Source organism: Diadema antillarum, unplaced genomic scaffold (assembly GCF_040938485.1).
Source record: "Diadema antillarum isolate AM-2024a unplaced genomic scaffold, OU_Dant_1.0 seq00000261_RagTag, whole genome shotgun sequence".
NCBI classification, from domain to species: Eukaryota; Metazoa; Echinodermata; class Echinoidea; order Diadematoida; family Diadematidae; genus Diadema; species Diadema antillarum.
The window spans coordinates 629,459-650,240 of NW_027271299.1; the positions used below are offsets into that span (position 1 = coordinate 629,459).

The 20,782-nt window shown below is 37.3% G+C and overlaps 1 protein-coding gene across 1 annotated transcript in view; it reads right to left on the minus strand.

Moving 5' to 3' along the window:
• Window positions 1-9,647: 9,647 nt before the first annotated feature.
• The window catches only part of LOC139729734 (low-density lipoprotein receptor-related protein 4-like), a 43,661-nt gene continuing 32,526 nt past the window's right edge, over window positions 9,648-20,782 (minus strand). The window contains exons 25-34 of the mRNA XM_071640670.1: window positions 20,237-20,362; window positions 19,216-19,393; window positions 18,546-18,764; window positions 17,796-18,042; window positions 17,195-17,339; window positions 15,339-15,452; window positions 14,561-14,777; window positions 13,348-13,533; window positions 11,163-11,286; window positions 9,648-10,696 (exon numbers count right to left, since the gene is read on the minus strand). Coding sequence (XP_071496771.1) covers window positions 10,457-10,696; window positions 11,163-11,286; window positions 13,348-13,533; window positions 14,561-14,777; window positions 15,339-15,452; window positions 17,195-17,339; window positions 17,796-18,042; window positions 18,546-18,764; window positions 19,216-19,393; window positions 20,237-20,362 — 1,796 coding nt within the window. The 3' untranslated portion in view covers window positions 9,648-10,456. The remainder of the gene's footprint in view (window positions 10,697-11,162; window positions 11,287-13,347; window positions 13,534-14,560; window positions 14,778-15,338; window positions 15,453-17,194; window positions 17,340-17,795; window positions 18,043-18,545; window positions 18,765-19,215; window positions 19,394-20,236; window positions 20,363-20,782) is intronic.

The following is a 20,782-nucleotide window of genomic DNA, read 5'->3' on the forward strand; positions in this document are numbered from 1 at the left end:
AATTGTGTGTTCAGCGTCAACGGCGGGAATACTTTACAAATTCACCTCACATTCAATCAAAATAAATTGAGACCCGTTGACAAGTCATTACAGCTGCAACGTGAGGCAAAATTTGCTGTGTCCGTAATCGACAGTTCGTGATAAGAATAGTGGCGCAGCTCTTTCACAAGAAATCCAATATCTGGAAAATGCTGTCTGTGGGCAATGAGGGCGCCCTACAGGGGCCTTGCCAGGGTTCTGGTGTTATTGTAATAATAATTATCCTAATGATTGTAGGCCACTTTTTATTCCAATTGCTTATCTATGATTTGTACCGTATCTTACTTTGTGAGCAGTGTCTTGTCAATTGAAATGGATAATCTATATAGTTTGATGTATGGTAACAATCTCTCTCTCTCTTTATTATGCATATGATATTTATGCACACACAAACCTGAAGTCGTGTACGTCAACACACTGTTCAAGGAACCGTGAGAATATCTGTCGACATATGCAAAATTCAGAGTCGACTTATGCGTATATGATATACTACTAGATTTTCCCCATCTTTTTTCTGATTGCCTTCTTTCTTTCTTTCTTTCTTTCTTTCTTTCTCTTTCTTTTTTTTTTTCCGAATGATAATACAGTCAAACTTGTCTGTATATCGGCTACACCCCAAGAGAGATGAAAAAGTGACCGTTGTAGGCAGATGGCCACCATAGAGAGGGTCGTTTAAATGACTTTTTCTTGGGGGGATTCCGTTTTGATAGTGGTCACATACGGCAGGTGGCCGCAAGAGACAGAGGTCGCTATAGACAGATTTGATTGTATCATCGGTCCTCAGAGTTACCACGCCTATTTCTCCTAATTCCGTTCCCTATTGCTGATTTCTGATGTGGTTCCCGACCTTCAACCAATATATAAACTTATGCCAATCTTTGTGTTTTACTCACTCATTACTGATCAACTTTATGCCCACGAGTGAAATACTGATACAATTCACAAGACAAGGTTCCGTTTTTCATAATATATCCATGAAAGAAAAAGCATATTTATAAAAAGTATCATACTTGAAAAACAGATTTATGTGTAGATAAATGACCCATTCAATAATGGAGATGGGGTCTTGTAGGATTGAATTCTGCAATTTGAGCAACAATGTCCTTTGGTACATTAAAAGGGCATTCCAGACGATTTTCATAATTTCACATCATGCAGTACATAAATCGACAGCTCAATGCATAAATTTGTGGAATTTATTGTGGTCCTTGAACAGAGAAACCAACAGTCTGAAAATTTTTAAACAAATTATACTGAACAGTGTTGATGACATAGGAGCCTCACATATTTTAGAAATGTAGCAGTGTTGTTCCATTACAATACCGCTTGCTTACTAAACAGGTTCACCTGTGTAGAATCTATGCACGCCTTCTTCTTTTGTTCTGCTTCTTTGAGCCCCAACTCATGCATTCTTATGGTGAGGCTGCCATGTCATCCCTGTTCATTGCAATTAGTTATAAATTTTGAAAACATTCTCATTCCTCATTCCAATCACTATAAATTTGGAAACTCTGTACCCAGTGTGACTAATCTATTTATAGTTGTTCAAATGTAAAAGTCTAAAAATCATCCGGGGGTTTCCTTTAATGTGCCACAGGCAAACACCACCAAGCACACTAATATAAACACACACACATCAATCATACCCTGTACAGTAACTCTACATATATACACATTGAAAGTGCAAGGAAAGACAAACAAAAACCCAAACACTAAATAACTGCTCATAAAAATATTCTTTTTTTCATTTTCAAACAATATTTTTAATTTTGAATACAATTTGCTGCATTATCACCGAACACAAACATATTTTCTCTCTTCCCTCTATACAAATAACATTTCAACTTCAGGTTCTCTTGAAAAAAAGGTGAAAAACATAAAAAATCATATTGTCAAGTTCAGAGCAAATTGCAGAGAACAAGTCTGCATCTCAACATTGAATTCTGTTTCAACTTCTGAACTTCACAATTTCCTAAAAATGATGAAGAGTAAAAATGTTAATATGTAACAAATTCATTGCAAAAGTAATAAAAAATTGCAACAAAGGACAAGCTTTAACTACAGGATAACATGACCTGTAGGAACTGGGGAAACAAACATGTGAACAAATATAAGGACAGAACATTGTGAAAGTTTTTCAATAAATACAAATTAATGAAGAGTTTCGTCAAATAAATACTTCCTTTCGGATGGAGACTACTAGTATCAAGAAATGAAATATCACATCACAGTACTGTGAATGGGGAATATGGTAATATAGGAATACAAAATATTATACGACAGAGATATAAATTGTTAGAGCTACCATATAAGGATAAAACGCTCATAAAATACCAGAGATAATTATTAAATTTGTAAGATGATTAACATTTGTTATGAAAGGATGAATGCAATGTCACCCTACTTAAAACCCCAAGTAATTTCATACCTGTTTGAAAATGTGGATAAGTTGCTAACAACTTTAAATTAAGGCACATGATTATAAAAAGGGGGCATGTTTCTTGGTAATAAACTTTGTGGATAGTGTAGAGGAGATTCTACAACCATCAACAAATCATTCAGTAATTTAGACAGAAAAGGAAGATTTCAAATCAACTGTCTTCGTCTTCAGATTCATTCTTCACTAGACAGAAAAGGAAGATTTAAAATCAACAGTCTTTGAAAAAAAAGTCTTCAGATTCATTCTTCACCGAAGATTATTGCAACACACTATATGATCCAAATATCCTCTTCCTTATAAGCAAAATGTATACATGTTCCTTCCCTTCATATCTTTTCTTCCCTTTTCCTTAGCCCCTTCTCACTGTCAGGATGTAGACGCAGCGGTTCATAAACTTCATTTGCTAGGTACAAACAGGAAGTATCGAGCTGGGCAAAAAGTTATTGCGGAAGTGTCTCAAATATTAGAAAGTGCCAGCGAACTTTCCTCAAATTATTTTTGGTGTCGCTCCCAAGAGCTAATTTAGTCTGAGCCAAGCGAGGGAGTTTTCCCCCAATGTTTGAGGGGCGAAAGGGGCTTAGTTTTATGTCAACATGCTGTCTAAATGAGTCAAACCTGCAACAAGGATGTCACCAAACAGCTGCAAAAAAAAACATGAAAAATATAATTACCACTAGCCATCCCCACCCCTTCAAATGTGTAGTATTGTAAAATGTTGTCTTAGCATACTAAGAGTACTACATGTATTTATTTTTGTTCTTTAAGATGTAATCCCATAACACACTGAAATTTAAATAATTGCTAATAATTTACTATGAGGCAGCTATGTCAAAGGCGATCACACGAGGGAGTTGTTTGTCTGTAATCTGTGCATTGATGATAAGAACACTCATGGAATGATGTCACTTTCTCAGACTAATAACACATGCTGTCTATTAGCCACAAAAAAAAGAGATGTTGACCTTCAGAATTGCCTTTTCACCCCTGTCTGTTATCAGCCCTGTTATGATCAAGGTTATTTGTCTTCATAACTGGAAGGTAGAGGGTTAGCTGAGATGGGGATTCAGGTTTTAACTTTTTGCGAGATAATTACGATCCACTTTACGTGAAATGTAACATGCAATTCTACAAGGAATTGAAAGTTTATTTGATGAAAATTGGTCTAAAAATGGTTGAGATATCCAAAAACATAGTAAAGCAAAGTAGTCCTAATAAAAGGTGCGTCCCATCTTTAATTAGGACTACTTGGTTTTCCAACCACTGTTCTCGAGACAAAGGGGGAACACATTTTAGAGTGGCATATGGTTAGTTTGTCATTTCTTTAAAAAAAAAAACTGTGGTATTGCAGTACACTGTATAAGATTTTATATACAATGTTGGGAAACATTGTTTTCAATTATAAAAATTTTTGTGATGTTCGCCAAAAAGATATAAAACCTTGAAGTAAGTACAAATGAAGGTAGGAGAAGCATACATGTTAAAAGTATCCGAGGTTAACCAGAGTTTAGCAGGTCATGAACTAATGTTCAGGCTTCTTGCCAAAGCTTGATCAGTCTGCTACACCATGCATCGTGTCCACGCACCATGCATTTAGGATTCACCCTCACACATAGCTTTTTTATACTTACTTCCTATAGAGAACAGACTAGCAAGAATTTGGTTTTTTAAAGTTACATCAGGGACATAGAAGACACACAAATATTCATGCTGCTGCATTCATCAAAAGGAAGAAAATATTTGCATAAGAAGCAGAGATCATCCATGCAGTGACATGGCGCAACAAATACAATGGATATTGGTTGGTAAAGAGTGAACGTAACGTACAATTAATTACAGAGTGACTGTGGATAATCCATACTGGGTTTTTTTGGCATCCTCTTCCTGCAGGGTCATGTTTTGATCATCACTCTTAAATGTGTCTAATTTTCACCATATTTTGCTTAGAGGTGGCCTTTTATTGTCTTGTCAACAACAAATAACCTTTTCTCTTCTTTGTCCCAAGTTTGCCCCAGTACTGTAGAAATCTCACAGAAAGCCCCCATCACAAGGGAAATATAAACATTTGATATCAAGGAGAGAAATACTGTCATTATTGGAATACGAAAGGGACTTCACCACTTGCATAGTTTGATGATGAAAACAGAAATAGATAAAAAAGACGGACAAATGCATATCAAAATGGGATTAAGGCTAAAACTGGTGGGTCATCAGAATACACTGGTACAAAACAAAGTATGCATTCCTTTCAAATCCTGCCCACCAAGAGAACACTAAGCATCATATCAAACAGCCTCAGCAAATTTAAACAAAGTCTTTGAAGATAACATAATATGGTAGAATGTGCAAGTTTGATTATTAAAAGGAGTAGCAAAACATCCACAGCAAATTGGAACAGGGAACAGATATCTTCTTCTGCTTCCCTTTTTCTTCTCTCTCATCCCCCCCCCCCCCAAAAAAAAAAAAAAATATCAAAGATGATTCATATCTTATTAGAGTTACTCAGCAAACTTTGGCACAGATTTTGTTATTTCACACAAACTTAATCCCATCAAAAGACTATGGAATGGTGTCAGAATCTAAGATATAAGCCACAACTGTTCTTTTTTTCTCCCTCCACACCACACAAGCTTGCTGCTCAAACATCCTGGATGAATGTTTGAATTGTCTTACCTAAGTACCAAATTTAAGTGAAAATTTACGAAACGAGAAAAGAAGTCCTAAATATTTCCTCATGGCAATGAAACGGTAGCTGAACTGAATGTTAACTAGTCTGTGGTTTCCAGCCATCCAGTGAAATAGTTACCATGACAACAAGTATCTCACACTCCTAATCACTGGTTGGTAGGGTAAAAAAAACAACAACAACACATAAACCTCTTATATTAAGAAAGAAGAAAAAGTCTGACCAACAATTGATCAATTGTCTACCAATCCTTCATGTGAGAAAAGCAACACTCTATCTGCAGCAAAAGGTTGCATCTCTAGCATGAAACACAGAACAAAAAAGACTGTATAGAGAGACTAACAAGTTTGACACATTACCACCTGTTAGCAGAGCCTGACATCAGGCTTGGCGTACCGCACACTCAACACTTCATACCACACAAAACCATGAAACATATTATCACTCTCTGCAATTTATACATGCATTAATATCTTTTCCCTTCCACTCTGGTATTGCTGCAAAAAAATATATGTATATAAATTATATATCTATACATAAATGAGAGACACAATGAAATATACACCCTTTCGCTCTATTTGCTATGAATTCTTCTTCTGTACAAGCCAGGTGAAGTGTACAGCTAATGTTACCCGTTACTAATATTCACTCACTCACTATATGGTACAGTGTGTTCAGCGTGCTGAAGCAAAATATATATAATAATATAAACAGACAGCATTTGACAGTTTGTACACATTGGCTGCCTGAAACAGCATCCTATGTTGACTGCTAGAAGGGCATTCATGATATGAAAATTAAGATGACTGAATGCTTTCTGCTTCTAACAATATAATTCACTACAAGATGCAACTTTTTACCACTCCAACATCTACGAGACATCACTGCAAGGATGTCTACTAGAAATCACACAGCATGTCAAGATGCGCCCTTTTTGCACTGGGAATGCTTGAATTATAAAACAATTAATACACAGAAACTTTGGGCGAGGAGTAGAAAATATACATCCGTTAATACTGTTTGAGGGACGAAGGCAGTGTACTGTCGCAGGATGCAAGGGAGAATATAACAACAAAATACTGTCAAAATACTCCTAAATCCGACCTTTACAATCACGGACCAGATCGCATAGAATGTCTTGCAGATTGCAGATGCTTGCATATTTCACACAATGGTTACCATGGCAATACATCACATGACAAACAAAGAACACAGCAAAGTACAAATTCTAAGCACGTACAATACCAGCAATAATAGCCTCAGGACGATAAACGAAGCAGAAAATTCAACGAAAGAGAATGTAACTCATTCATCTGTGAATTTCTGCAATAAAGTCTATTAATTTGCAACAATGGAACTTTCACTCTTCGATATACCCTCAGGTACATGAAGACTGCTGGGACACTTGACAAATGCATTCCAAAATAGGAGAAGTTATTTGCTGAAAAAATGCCACATGCAGAAGAAAATGTCTGACAATCTACAATATTCATTCTTCATTAATTTTGACAAAATTCATGTGTTTTTTTTCCCCCATCTCAAATTGAAAGAGAGTTTATTAAGCTACCATAATTGTGAACTTTCATACTAATTTGCAAATACCTTGTATGTCTCTTTTATAATTAACATCAATTAGACAAAAATAAACATATTTCAGGACATCAATATAGAAATTCTAATGCCCTAACAAGGAAGTTTTTTTTCAAGCCTGGAATTAATTTAATCCAGAACAGCCACAATGGCATAAAAATAGAAATAAAACTCTGAAAATATCTATCACTTCTTAATCACCTGCAATGTCATAATTGCAGTCCTGATATAATTTACAAATGCCAATTAATGTGCAGACATATATATCAAATCACTGCCACATTGCACAAAAGGTAAACTGCATAGTTGTGTTTCCAAACTAAATGTGCTTTTTCAATTTTCTGTTCAAGTCCATCTATTTTGTTGTTCTGGTTTGCTTTGTTTTTCAAATTCTCCTCTTTATATATAAAGCTCAGGCAAAACTTCAATATAAAATGCCTATTGACATGACAACAAGGCTGACTTACGTACTGAAATATGTATATTCATCTTTAGAAAATAAGATGTTTTTAGCAAAGGTAATATCCAGAAAAATACAATGTACTTTGCTTCAGGGAATAATGCCAATTAGAGGTAAGAAAAAATCGTAGAATTGCATCCACCAACATATCAATTCGAGTAGAAGTATGCTCATATTAGAATTTGTATTCAATCACAGAAATGTCAAAAGCCTAGTCTTGAAAAAAACAACATTCAAAGAGAATAACCAATATAATTTCCTTGTCAAATGGAAGAATCTCAAAGAAAGTCTAATGCAAGAAAATTGTAGACAAAATGACAGCAATTAACTTCAATAGTACTCATGAGGTATCTTTCATTCTTGCATGGAAAAGTAATTACAATATAATCACCAAAGGACTCCAACAGATTAATGCCTGGGCAATAAATTTGTATGTCTGTACACTGCATAAAGTAACTCGAGTAAACTTAAATGACATGCACCACTGAACTGCAGTATACAGAACCATCAAAAATGATATCAAGCTTATCTTTGGAAATCAAAACAATGATATGCCTTGTACAATGCTGTCTGCCATGCATTAATCTGGCAAAAATCCAGAAATAAATGAGACAAAGTTGGATAAAGGAGGGTCACATGTTCATAAATAAACTTTGGGTGGACAAGATAATGGCAGATATTTCCATGTTAGACTCAACTCTCTTTGTACAATGAGAGTTTTCAATAGATTAAACAAAATATCATTAGTTTACCCCCAAACCACATACATCAAATCTTATAAGAACGAGTGGACAGACCACTCCTGTCATTCTAGGGTGCTTTTTTTCCCTTTCTTTCCAGGGGTAAAAACTTAAGCTTTTAAGTACCATCTCCTAGCAAGATCTACAACTGAATTTGAAACAGGAAAACCCTAAATGTGAACTCCTGATTTCACTATCTGACGGCTGTATTCATAGATAAAACTTTCCTTGTTTTTTTTTTTCCCAATATGCAACTTTTCGTTTCACATATCTATGTTGACTCACAACACATTTGTATTCTCATACAAGTAAAACTATTCATCTTGACTCTTTTCAAAAATCGTTGTCCTCTTTGACTTTAAAATGTATAAAATCACATGACACTTAATCATTAATCTTGGGTAAAACTTCCTGAATGTATTAAAATACAGATGTTCCAGCAAAGAGCTAGCAATCTACATTTTTCTTTGAAATGGTTGAAATAAAGTTTTATCTATTGCAACTAGGCAATTTCCTCTCACAGAAATCTGATATGACTTGTGCTGACATAAAAATATTCCAGCTAGCTTTCTACATAGAAATATTCCAGCTAGCTTTCTAAAAATATAAATCTCTGTGAAAATACTACATAGCTAAAAACTAAAGATGCTAATACATGCTTCCTATATATTTTTTTAAAGGCATAACTTTGTTTCTTTCATCTAAAACTTAGCTGAAACATTTTTAGATTGTCTTATTCGGTAATTTTTGTTCACATTTTGAAGAAAACTCTACAGTTTACAAATTTAAAGGAACCTACCACTTTTCCTTGTCCTTTTCTGTTCTTTTCTGTGTGTCTCCCTATACATTGTAGGAAGTTTAAAGGACATAAAACAACTTTATATGGAAATTTACCAGCTTCAAACTGAGAATTATTCACCACTGCTGACCCACAGAACGTGATCTAATATTCGTTTGCCTTTGCCTCAGAGAAAATAACTCCTTAAAAGATTACATTTTTTCAAACCCAACAAGCATTAATATTATGGCTCCAAGCACCAATGTCATCACTGTGCATTATCCATAAACTCCACTTTAACCAAGACTACACATTGTAGTCTAGTTTGTCAAGACCTTTTCTTGCTTTCTAAGCTTCTTCAGCTGCTGATTATCTTAAAAAAAAGGAAAAACACACAAACTTCACACTTCCTCTTCCCTAAACAGTAGAGATGCACCAGAATCATCTTAAATAAATCTATTTACAACAAAAAGTAACTATCATACAAATTTCAGTTGTATATCTTTCTCCTGCAGTTGTTCATCAAAATTAAAGACCAAAATGGTACACTTATTACCTTCCTAGGTTTTAATCCCATTAAAGATGCATTTAAAAACAGCCTGACCCTGTGCTAAATAATCAAACATTTCTTCAGTTTGTCTTGACAACATTCACAGTACTTCCTTGAAGTACTGAATTTATATTGTTCTTCAAAATGGTGACACCTAACACCCTAGTCTTGCTCAAAGACTCACAGTACTTCGTGAAAATGTAGCTAAAATGCCATTAAAAGGAATTCTAGTTTGACAAAATCTTACAGGAATCTTATGTAAGTTTTTCACTCCTAGGAAAAACTAGAGGCTCAAGAATGATTTTTCTGTTTTCAAAACAACTCTTGAAAATATCATCTCACAACTTGTGGACTTTCTATCTTAATGTCTGTCGCAATGCATACAGCTTACATGGTAGAACTGACAGTTGAAAAATGTAACTGGACAGAAGTTTTTACTGCAGACTCCCACACAGGTTGAAAAACCATTTAAAAAAAATAAATCTCACATCTCACGCAGTCAAGCCAGAAGACATATAATGTCCTAATTCCTGGAGCACAAGACTAATAACATCATAAAATGGCAGTGGTTTGCTGAATTTTCTTTTTACACACCATCCGTGTTTGCATACATGTGCAACGCTTGGCATAGTAAACAATTCACATTGCATTAGCTTCTCACAACAGCACAACAAAGTAAGAATTGCGTAATTCTCCGTCAAAAAATTGTGACAACAAATTTCTCGTTTTTCCCACAAGGAAATTAATTGCAAAATATTGTGCAGAATGCTGAAGTGGCATAGGCGAGCTGATCTTGGAGGAAAATGAAGATATTTTGGCATTTATGAACATTTTCATCTCGTATCCGTCGTCTCCCTGTTTCCTTCCTCTGTTTGATATGACACCACAATAAAAAAAAAATATATACGACTGTATACATAAAAAATAAAAAATTGCTGCACGCCATATATGCATCTTTTTTCTCTATCTGTACAATAAAAACAAATGCATCCAGGGGTGGCCACTCTCAATAAAGTGCATTTCATTCCTTCCCACAATGCACCACCAAAGCTGCACATCCTGTGCAGATAGAGGGCTCCCTTTGGTGGCAATGTCTGAGACCTCATCCGCATGGCAGAAAAAAAAAATGAGGCGGCATCTTGTGTCTTCGTATCAACACACTGGCCGTGGGTAGCCTCAGTCGCAGCAACCATCCGAATATTTGCAGAGTTCGTTCTCGGTCACACGCACTTCGCAGAATGTAGGGTAAGGGTTGTTGCAGTTCTTGGCACGCTTGCCTTTCTTGCAAGGCCTCGTGTCATTGTAGCACGGTGCCGTCGCTCCGTACACCATTGGCGGAGACAACATTTTATCAGTCTCTTCATTATTGAGCCTTGAGGGAAGACTACCATTGGAGCTGCTTGTATGACTTGCCGTCTGTAGAATAAAAGTAAAAAAAGAATTTTTCACTGGAAGGAAAGTGATGGGGAAAAAAATCTAACTTGATGAATTGACACTTAACTCACCCACAACCATTTGTTAATTCTCCGTATCGCATATGTATACAAACATGACGACATGAACATAAAAATGATGCTATGCAATTTCATTTATTTCTTCATAGGGATAAATAAGAAATTATTACTGTAAAAATGCAACTTTTTGCGATGTGGAAATTTTCACACATTTTGTGCAACCATAAACTGGAGTAAAATTAAAAGCACACAAATATTTCTGCTTGCCGAATGTTCCAACACGATTGTAGTTAATGCCCGGATTCTGTGGAATTAAAAACATACAAAATTCACATCACCTAGCCGAGCGCGAAATATTATTCACGCAAAAATATCTACTTCTACAGTACCCTACAATGTTGTTACCTAAAGGCCGAGAGGAAACCTACCGGTTTGGAGTACGTCAACCAAGCTCTCGTAATCCTCGGCTCTATCATGACCTCGTTGGTCATGTGATTGTAGCGAGGGTTGTAGAAATTACTTCGACTGTCAAGTCTACACCTGGTTCTTCTCCTGAAAGGGCAAAAAGAAATTGAGGTTCAATGCTCACTTCACAACGGAGACAAAAGTGTTGGGAAACAACAGTGCATACTTGCTGTTACATGACATATCATCATCACTGTTTAATAAACTAGATATGCATGCATTGAGATCTTACATACCACATTCCTGTATTGTACCCTCTATACCCTTCAAACATACATTTTCAACAATGCCGCACAAATTTTTCTGATTTGTTACCGGTAACTTTATCCTGTTGAAAACTAGTCCCGAGTATACTCGGGCAGATGTCAAAGGGAAATATGTGTTAACCCTAAAGGGGGGGGGGGGGGGGGGGGGGGGGGGGGGGCAGAATCCGCCCCCCCTCGACGTTTCGCCCTATAATTCTGTAACGCGAGAAGGCCTCGTCGCGAGGCTTCTTGACTTTCTTCGTTCAAGTCTCGCGCAACTTTTGAGACCAAATTTGCAACGTCCGCGCATACTTTTGTTAAGCCACGCCCATTTTTGTAATGGAATGTCGCTCCAAAACGGGCACAATTTTGTGATTTGTGTACATTTCCTATGGAAAACGGTGCTCTGTTATGAAAGTCATGAAAACCTAATTATTCTTACAATTAATCACTTTCATTGATTAATTTTGAGCTAATTATGGTAGAAAAGTGATCAGTGACAATTTCCAATGAAAAAATAAAGAAAAAAACAAAAGTTGAAAAACAAAGAAATACATAAGAAATTCTGAAAACAATAAAATACATAAGAATTGGAATGAGTTTTGGAAGTTTTTGTGATGTACAATTGTTGAATATGCTAAAACAGATTTACAGATCAAAAATTAGACTCTCAATGCTTTTAATTAGGCTAAAATATGATCTTGAGCTTAATTTGCACAATTAATTAATTAAAATTAGAAATTGATTGTTTCAAAAAATCTTACGACACAATCTTGTAGATTTTGACGTGGGTCTCAAGCATGCAAAATTTCATCGCGATCGCACCATAAAAAAGCCCCGCCCCTTTAGGGTTAAAGCAAAATCAGCTCATCCTCAACGGCTTTAAGGACAAGTCCACCTTCATATACATAAGGATTGAGAGAATGCAGCAATATTAGTAGAACACATCAGTGAAAGTTTGAGGAAAATTGGACAATCCGTTCAAAAGTTACGAATATTTTAAGTATCTGCGCAGTCACTGCTGGAAGAGAAGACTACTACAGTGTATGATGTCACATGCGTACAACTATATAACGAAAATAAAAAGAGAATTTCACAAAATTTTACTTTTTGAATAAAGTGCACATTTCTTTGACTTGCTACTGACGTATGTTAAGGGTAATATTATTCCCCCTGCCTTCTGAAAGAGAGAAGTCGAGTGTTCTTTTGTTATGCGAGAAAAATGGAAATATGTTCAATTTTCTTTATTCTTTCTTTATATCGTTGTACTCATGTGACATCACAAGCTATAGTAGTCTTTTCATCCAGCCGTGACTGAGCAGAAACTTCAAAAATTCATAACTTTTTAACGGATAGTCCGATTTTGCTCAAACTCTCACTGTTGTGTTCTACTAATATTGCTGCATTCACTCAACCCACATGTCTATGAAGGTGAACTTGTCCTTTAAGATGCATAGTACGACGTAAGGCACAACTTTCTAAAATATGAAGAGTATCATCTGCATTAAACTGTAAACTCTTACACTCAAAATATATATTTGTACAGTAAGACATTCTACCAAACCTCGTTGAACCCAATTTGTTATACATGTATTTCAATTTCAAAACTCTAGAAGAATGTTACGATCAGACATTAGAGATCTGTTTCACAAAACTTTATTTTGAATTTATCTACATTGATTTTCCATTCATTTTATATGCTAAAATGATCTTTCATTTTCCTATTTGTGCCATAAATGCTTAGGGATTGTTGGTTAAACAAACACAACCCAAGCACAAACCGAAGACATGGAACTGCCAACCCACTGGTCTCTAACAGTTAATGTTACACCAATGAAGAATAAGAGGATCTGGGAGACAAGGGGTTAATGCCATTGTTAGAAGGTCAAAGGTTAACCCTGACCTGTTTCGTCTCCAGAGCAAAAAGACCATGAGTAGGATGATGATGACGAGGAAAGCTAGGATGCCGCCGACGATGTAGAGGTAGAAGAATCGGAACTTGGTCTGGCCAGCCTGATGGATGCCTTCGTTGTCAGCTTCCATTCCGAATCCTGGACATTGGCCAGTCTCTATCTCCTCTCGGGTGCACCTGAAATGAGGGAAAATGAAAAAAAGAAAAGAAAAAAAGACTTGATTAGATGATACATCATCTCGTAAAGGTCCTATTTACCTTTGGGAGCAGTGATTTAAAAGATGTTCAAGATATCACATTTGATGCATATGTGTAGGCCAGTTGTAACACAAAACATACTAACATATAAAATTGTTGCATTAAAGCCTAAAACATAAGGAGATATCACTATTTTCCTCATTAAACCATAGTTTAGTCTGGAAACATTTTTATTATATCTATTGTTCACATTTTGTATATCTAACAATATTTAACATCGATTATACTGGTTCAAATTTTTACATTGGTTGTTTCCATCCCTAACTCACATTTTAGAACTATTTTGAAGCACCAATGGTGGGGTTTTGTTTCATTTGCAAATGGTAAATTATGCCTTAATGCTAGCGGTGCACACCTGTTATAATGAACATGGTTATAACAAATTTTCATTCCAACCTGGTAAAAATTAACTTCCCAAAATGATTAGCTACATATCTTTAAATACTTTATTCATTTGGCTATAACAAATTTTGATATAAGGAAACTGCCCATCCTGATGACTTCATTAAAACAGACGTCGCCTGTACGAGTAGGTTTCTTAATTCACAGCAAAACTGCAGCTCTCATTAACCCGTTGGATGCATACTTGGGCAGGTGTCTATGGAATACGTGTTATAGCAAAATCAGCACATCCTCAATGGGTTAAGCTACTTACAATATGGGAGTCAATACTTCTGTAAGACACTCTATTATGGGTTACAGTTGTATGAATTGAATGCAATTTGCTTAGCTTTCAAGCGCATATGTATCAGTGAGTGTATTGAGTCAACCATGTAATTCTTCAATTCATTCCTTATACATCCACAACACAACTGCATTTAAGTACATTCTACTAATAAAGCAGACTTGGAGTGGATCTGACTTGAATTGACCGTGGTGTCAACTTTGTGCCTTCTGAAGCCAGCGCATGAATATGAAAAGTTGAGAGGAAGTGAAAAAAATGTACCCTCCAGGTAAGAATGTTCCAAAGGGCGGAGTAGTCTGAGCCACGCCCGCCCCATTACCAGTAGCAGGCTGGTGGATGATGGTGTGAATACCCCCAGGAGCATTGGTGGTGTGTCTTGCTAAGGGGTGCTGGGTGATGGAGAAGTTTGGGCGGAGTTTGGTGGTAGGGGAACTGGGCGTCGGCTGTCTGGTCTGAATCACTGATGTAGCACCGGGAGCTGTGAGCAGATTGATTGATTGATTGATTGACAGATAGATTGATTGGTTGATAAATTGATCGCCTGACTGCAAATCAACTGATTAAATAACTATTGAGTGATTGATTGATTGATTAATTGATTGATTGACTTTATTGTCCACAATGGAAATTCTTGGTACATTAGATATTACAACACATAACAAAAATACAATACAAGTATACACAAAGACATAACACAAACTGGAAATGAAACTGAAGCATAATGACACACAGTACAACAAATCACCACAATGTAATACATTTTCTACGCATTAATCTTTTTTTAACACAAGTCTCGGTGATTTCTGTAGTAACTAAGAACATGAGAGCATTACATGTAAAATATATCTCATCAAAAGAACCAGTTTGGTGTTCAAAAATTTGGGAAAATAAGGTTATTCCTTGTAACTGTATGTTGTTACCATCATTGCGAAGAGATGAATTAATACAGAGAAAATGAGAAGAGACATTCAGATAGATACAATAGAAACAGTCAAACAGACCGACAGACAAACAGCAAATGAGTAGGAATGATACTCACTCAGTGAACAGGGTCGATCGTCCGGTTGATCTGGACAGGCGCAGACATAGCCCTGCGGTCTGGCCAGACACAGGTGGCTACACCCCCCATTGTCCACTCCACAAGGGTTGGTCCCTGAAAGGGGGGTAAAGGAAGGTGAGAGTGATATGACATCAGCTCAACCTCCTAAATAGTAAACCATGCCTTGACAATAGACCAGTTCGCAATTCCACTTTGCGCATGAGCAGAAAAAGGTCATTTGTACCAACAGGCATTTGGGTTTGTAAATTCACTGAGATAAGCATCTGTGATGCGATGATTATTCATGTGATCCTTGTCTAAATGGTGCTTGCCAGCACATCCACCTGACAGCATGAATGGTATTTTGCAATATAAAAAGTTAATAGGCCGGTATTGCATTCAATGCAAAACAACGAAATGGATGCCTGTTAAATTGTCAACTGATGGAGTACACAGATCTGATCACCTGCTCTAAATGTAAGCTCATTGTTGTTTGAACATGAATTCCATAAATTGTTATGTCGGGCAAGTTTATGCATTATGCCACTTTGAAAGCGAGTGAAGTGCCTAACCAACTGAGAAAAAAGAGAGGTCATTTGTACCAATGTGTACATAACCTAATTATGAACTGGCTTATAGCCCCTATCAGACTACGTGAAACTCAGCTTAGTTTCACTTCTAGGTATTTTGCTTCAAGTAGTTTGGACAGTTTGACCACAAAATTTTCAAAAAAACTTATTGGCGAAACTCCCTGCACAACTTACTGATTGCAATTGGAGAGTTACTCACTTCCCGCAAATCTCAAGTGTAGTTTTGTATAGTGTGGCCACAAAGAGCCGAAACTTCAACAAGTTTATGATTAGATCCATTACATGTTGTTTATGCACATTATTCTGCTCGCTGTCGTACGTTTGCCTTTTTGACATTCAGGGAAGGTATGCGGTTTTCATTTGTGTAGAGCTTGCATGTTGGAGATCGATACTACACATAGTTTTGCATTGCTCAAACTACGCACAGCTTCGTTGGTAATGTGATCGCGTGCTCAAACTGCAGAAATTTAACGGGAAGGAAACTATGTGAAGTTTCTTTAATATGGTCTGACTGGAGCTGTTGAGTACTCTATAATTCTGCCACCACGCAAGCCTACAAGCACTCACACATGAAAAGCAGGGGGATCCCAAAGATCAATCAATGAGATACTTGTGTGGTATAGAAATCTCAAGAGGCAAACATCATTCCAAAACCTGGAAGGCTCTCATATTCTTTTGCAAGAACATCAAGAGATATTCTAGCTTTATAGGGAGCTTCCTGCAGATCAGGAGACTTAGGAGCTCTGCAGTGAAGTGAATCCATTTGCAGCTTTACTTCTTTGACTGTTTAGGGAGTGATATCGTCTACAAAGTATCACAAAAGCTTAAAATAGAGGTGGGCCTATACCACTTGAAACTACAACTCATCAATGCACTTGTAAAAGATTATATCTTCAAGAGAAATTTCTTTTTTTTTTAAACAGAAACTTTCCCTTTCCTTTTCAATACTATGTAACAGTCAAGGGCAAGTTGAAGGTTTTCATTTTCTACTAGCTGATATAACACAATCTGAAAAACAGGAAAGGAGGGAATAAGAATGGAATTATTCACCAGTCTCTCACTTCTCTTCTAGCTGATCTAGATTCAGAAACTAGAACGGAGGAATGAGAGAGGGGTTATTTACCAGTCTGTCTCAAGGGAGAAACCATATGAATATGCATGAGAGAATCCAGGTTCCTTTGAAAGGTGACCATTCCTAACCTAGTTCTCTACTAGCTAATCTAGATTCAGATACTAAAATGGGGTGACAAGAGAGGGGTTATTTACCAGTCTGTCTCAAGGGAGAAACCATATGAATATGCATGAGAGAATCCAGATTCCTTTGAAAGGTGACCATTCCTAGGCCAGTCGACTTGTCAACGGTCTCAATGGTGTTGGTTCGCCAGTCAGTCCAAAACAGACGGCTGCCAAACTGTAAGCATAGAAAATATTAAAACATCAATGAATAATACATGTACTTACAATAATAATAATAGTAACAACAACAACAACAACAACAACAACAACAATAAAGATAAGGGCTTGTGGCTTCCTTTAGCACACTTCGTCAGGAATTCGAAGGAAAGTATATGTCACAATGTGTATGATGGGATCGGTCAAGATCATTTTAAAAGTTGTCATGCTAATCTCCATATAACATTATAATTCATACTATTCTGCAGGAGAATGCAATTTCTTGGCACATAAAATGTGACAGTGGATGAGGCAATGGTCATAAGCCAAATAAATGTCTGGTAATCTGATCATTTGGTTTGGATCTGCTTCATTTTATAAACACAACCAGAACACAATTACCTCTTTGAGTAAAATAAAATGACCACAATATGTAACAAATAAACCAAGACCCCAAGGCTGACCCTGCACCTACCATTGTCAGGCCAAAGGAGTGAGTGGTCACATTATCGGTCAGCACTACACGGTGTTTGCCGGCAAAATCAGCGGTCTCGATCTTGTCCAAGAGGGCGTCCACCCAGTAGATGCGTCGGGTGGCGTAGTCGATGGTCAGTCCGTTGGGCCAGCCGAGGTCGTTGCTGATGACCGTTCGCCGGCCAGTGCCATCGAAGTGCGCCCTCTCTATCTTGGCGTGCATTCCCCAATCACTCCAAAACATGTACCTAGAAATTTAAGCAGTAAAACACAGTCACTAATCAGCTCTACACATCTTCTAACCATCACATATATAACAAAAACAGATGCATTCCCCAATCACTCCAAAACATGTCCCTAGAAATTTACGGAGTAAATCACTGCCAGTAAGCAGCTATACACATCTTATCACCATCACATATATCAGAAAGACAATGTAAAAATCTCAGAAAACAACTAAATCTAGGGTATTATAGAAAACTGTGCATTTTCTATGTATCTGTTTCAGGTCGTAATAATGGTTTACATCAAGAAGATGCTGTGAGCATTGAACACTCTACAAACTATGTACACTTGAAGTCCTGTGTTGCAAAAGAACCGCTATCATATCACAGTGGAAATCATTAATTCATCAAGCTTTCCAGCACTGAATGACTCACAACCTTCCCATTACAAGATGCACACCACAAACTTAGAGTCAGCTGACGGTCTCAGAGAGAACAGGTGGCTGGGGTTATTACCCCTCACTCACCCGCTGGAGGGGTACAAAGCGATGGCCCTCGGCTCCTGGAGACCGGACGATACCACAACCTTTCGAGCCGACCCATCCAGGCGCGCCACCTCAATCTGGTCCAGCCCCGTGTCGGTCCAGTAGAGATTCCGGCCGATCCAGTCCACGGCGATGCCGTCGGTGGTCTGGAGTCCCTCAGAGATGACGGTCTCCACGTTGGAGCCATCGTAGTCTGCTCGTCTGCAGACAGAAATAAAACAGAATCAACTTTAATAGTTGTGTAATGTTGTCTGTTCATTGTAGCAATTCTAGAGTCTAATAGAAAACCCTTTACCCTAACCTTTATTGTGCCTATAGGAAATGATCCATTCTGAAGAAAATGAGTAGAGACTCAATTCTCCCGGTTTTGGCAGGACATCTCCCACTTTGAAGGCATTTTTTCAAAATTAGCTGCTCCCCCGCTTGGTTTTTAATTTCTCCTGCTCTAGCTGTATACCTCTCGCTTAACATTTAGCTTTTATCTGCTCAACTTTAGTTTTGTTGCATATGTTCAAAAACAAGGCTAAAACAAGATAACATCACAACACTAGTGGCAGACTGTTAAAGACACTTATTGGCAATTGAGTTTCAGCCATACTACAATAATAACCTGCTAAAACTACAATTAAATAAAGGACATTTCTGATCTAACCTGATGACATCGAGGAAAACGTCTGTGAAGTAAATCTTTCTTTCGATACTGTCAAAGTCCAGAGCGACGGGATTCTGCAGATTGTCGATGGGAAGGGCGACATCAGTGTGGTCTGGCGTATCCATGGAGATACGGCGGATGCTTTGACGGTTTGCAAAGAGAAGGAATGTGGAAGGAACTGGAAAGGAAGGAAAACAAATTCAAGGTGAGATCATAATGAATTTATTATCCATTAATTACATGTATATCAACTGAAAAAACACTAAATTATCTACTCTTATAGCAACAGCACAGACATTTATTATAATCATCATCATTAGCACCATTATCGTTATTATCATCCCTATAAAACTTGCTATTTCCATATCTGCAATGAATATGCTAACAATGATATCATAAAAAAATATACAATCACATGCCACTGATTTGACTCCTTTGTGAAATTTTTTTGAATAACCTTGATGACCAGGCCAAGAATGACTGCACAGATTTACCATTTCCCTCACCATGACAACATCACCATCATTAAATCCTTACCTCTACTAATCCCTTAATCCTTCTTCACCCTCCTCCCACCAATACACTTATCATCTCTACAAGTCTTGTCACTGTTGATTGTGATACCAGTAGGACAGGCACATTAGTACCTGTGAGGGTTGGCCAAATAGAATCATCACCTATGTCATCATTAACCTCCTTACTTATATCAATTCCTTCATCCTCCTTCTAGCACAAGACTTACCATCTCCACAGGTCTTGTTGTCACTGTTGATTGTGATAACGGTAGGAGCATTATGACCAGTATCATCATTAACCACCTCGTCGCTACAAATTTCATCACCCTCCTCCTACCAAGAGACTCACCTTCTCCACAGGTCTTGTTATCAGTGCTGATGTTGATACCGGTACGACCGGCACAGGAGTACCCCTGGAGGTTCCTCAAATAGCATCATCACCTACATCATTATGACCCTCCTTACCTATACCAATCCCTTCACCCTCCTCTTACCAAGAAACTTACCATCTCCACAGGTCTTGTTATCTCCGTTGATGTTGATACCGGTAGGACAGGAACAGGAGTACCCTTGAGGGTTGGCCAGACAGAGATGGCTGCAGCCACCGTTATCAGGACCACACACACTCTCCACTGGTGGGAAACGGAAATCAGAAATCAAAATATTGAGGGACGGACACATTGCACATGGTCACACATTTTAAAAAACACTACATTTTTGCTGTTTTTGTTAGGCAGCTACTGACTGAAGTTGGAGCATTTCGTGTAAATTGTCTGAACTTTAGAAAGAACTCAACTTACTCCATTACCCTACAACACCTCCAACCTTGAGGAAACTTAATTATACTCCTACCTGTGGGAGTTTTTTTTACTCCTTTTTCAAAAGCAATTCCAGTTATCTTTATCAAAACATCCCTCATCTAACTTGAATACTCATCTTATGATTAGCATGGTTCTTCTGTATGACACCAACCTTCATCTTAATGACAATACTCAAATTTACAACATTCCTTAATTTAGTTGCAAGCCTCTCACCTTAAGTTTGTGTGTCCA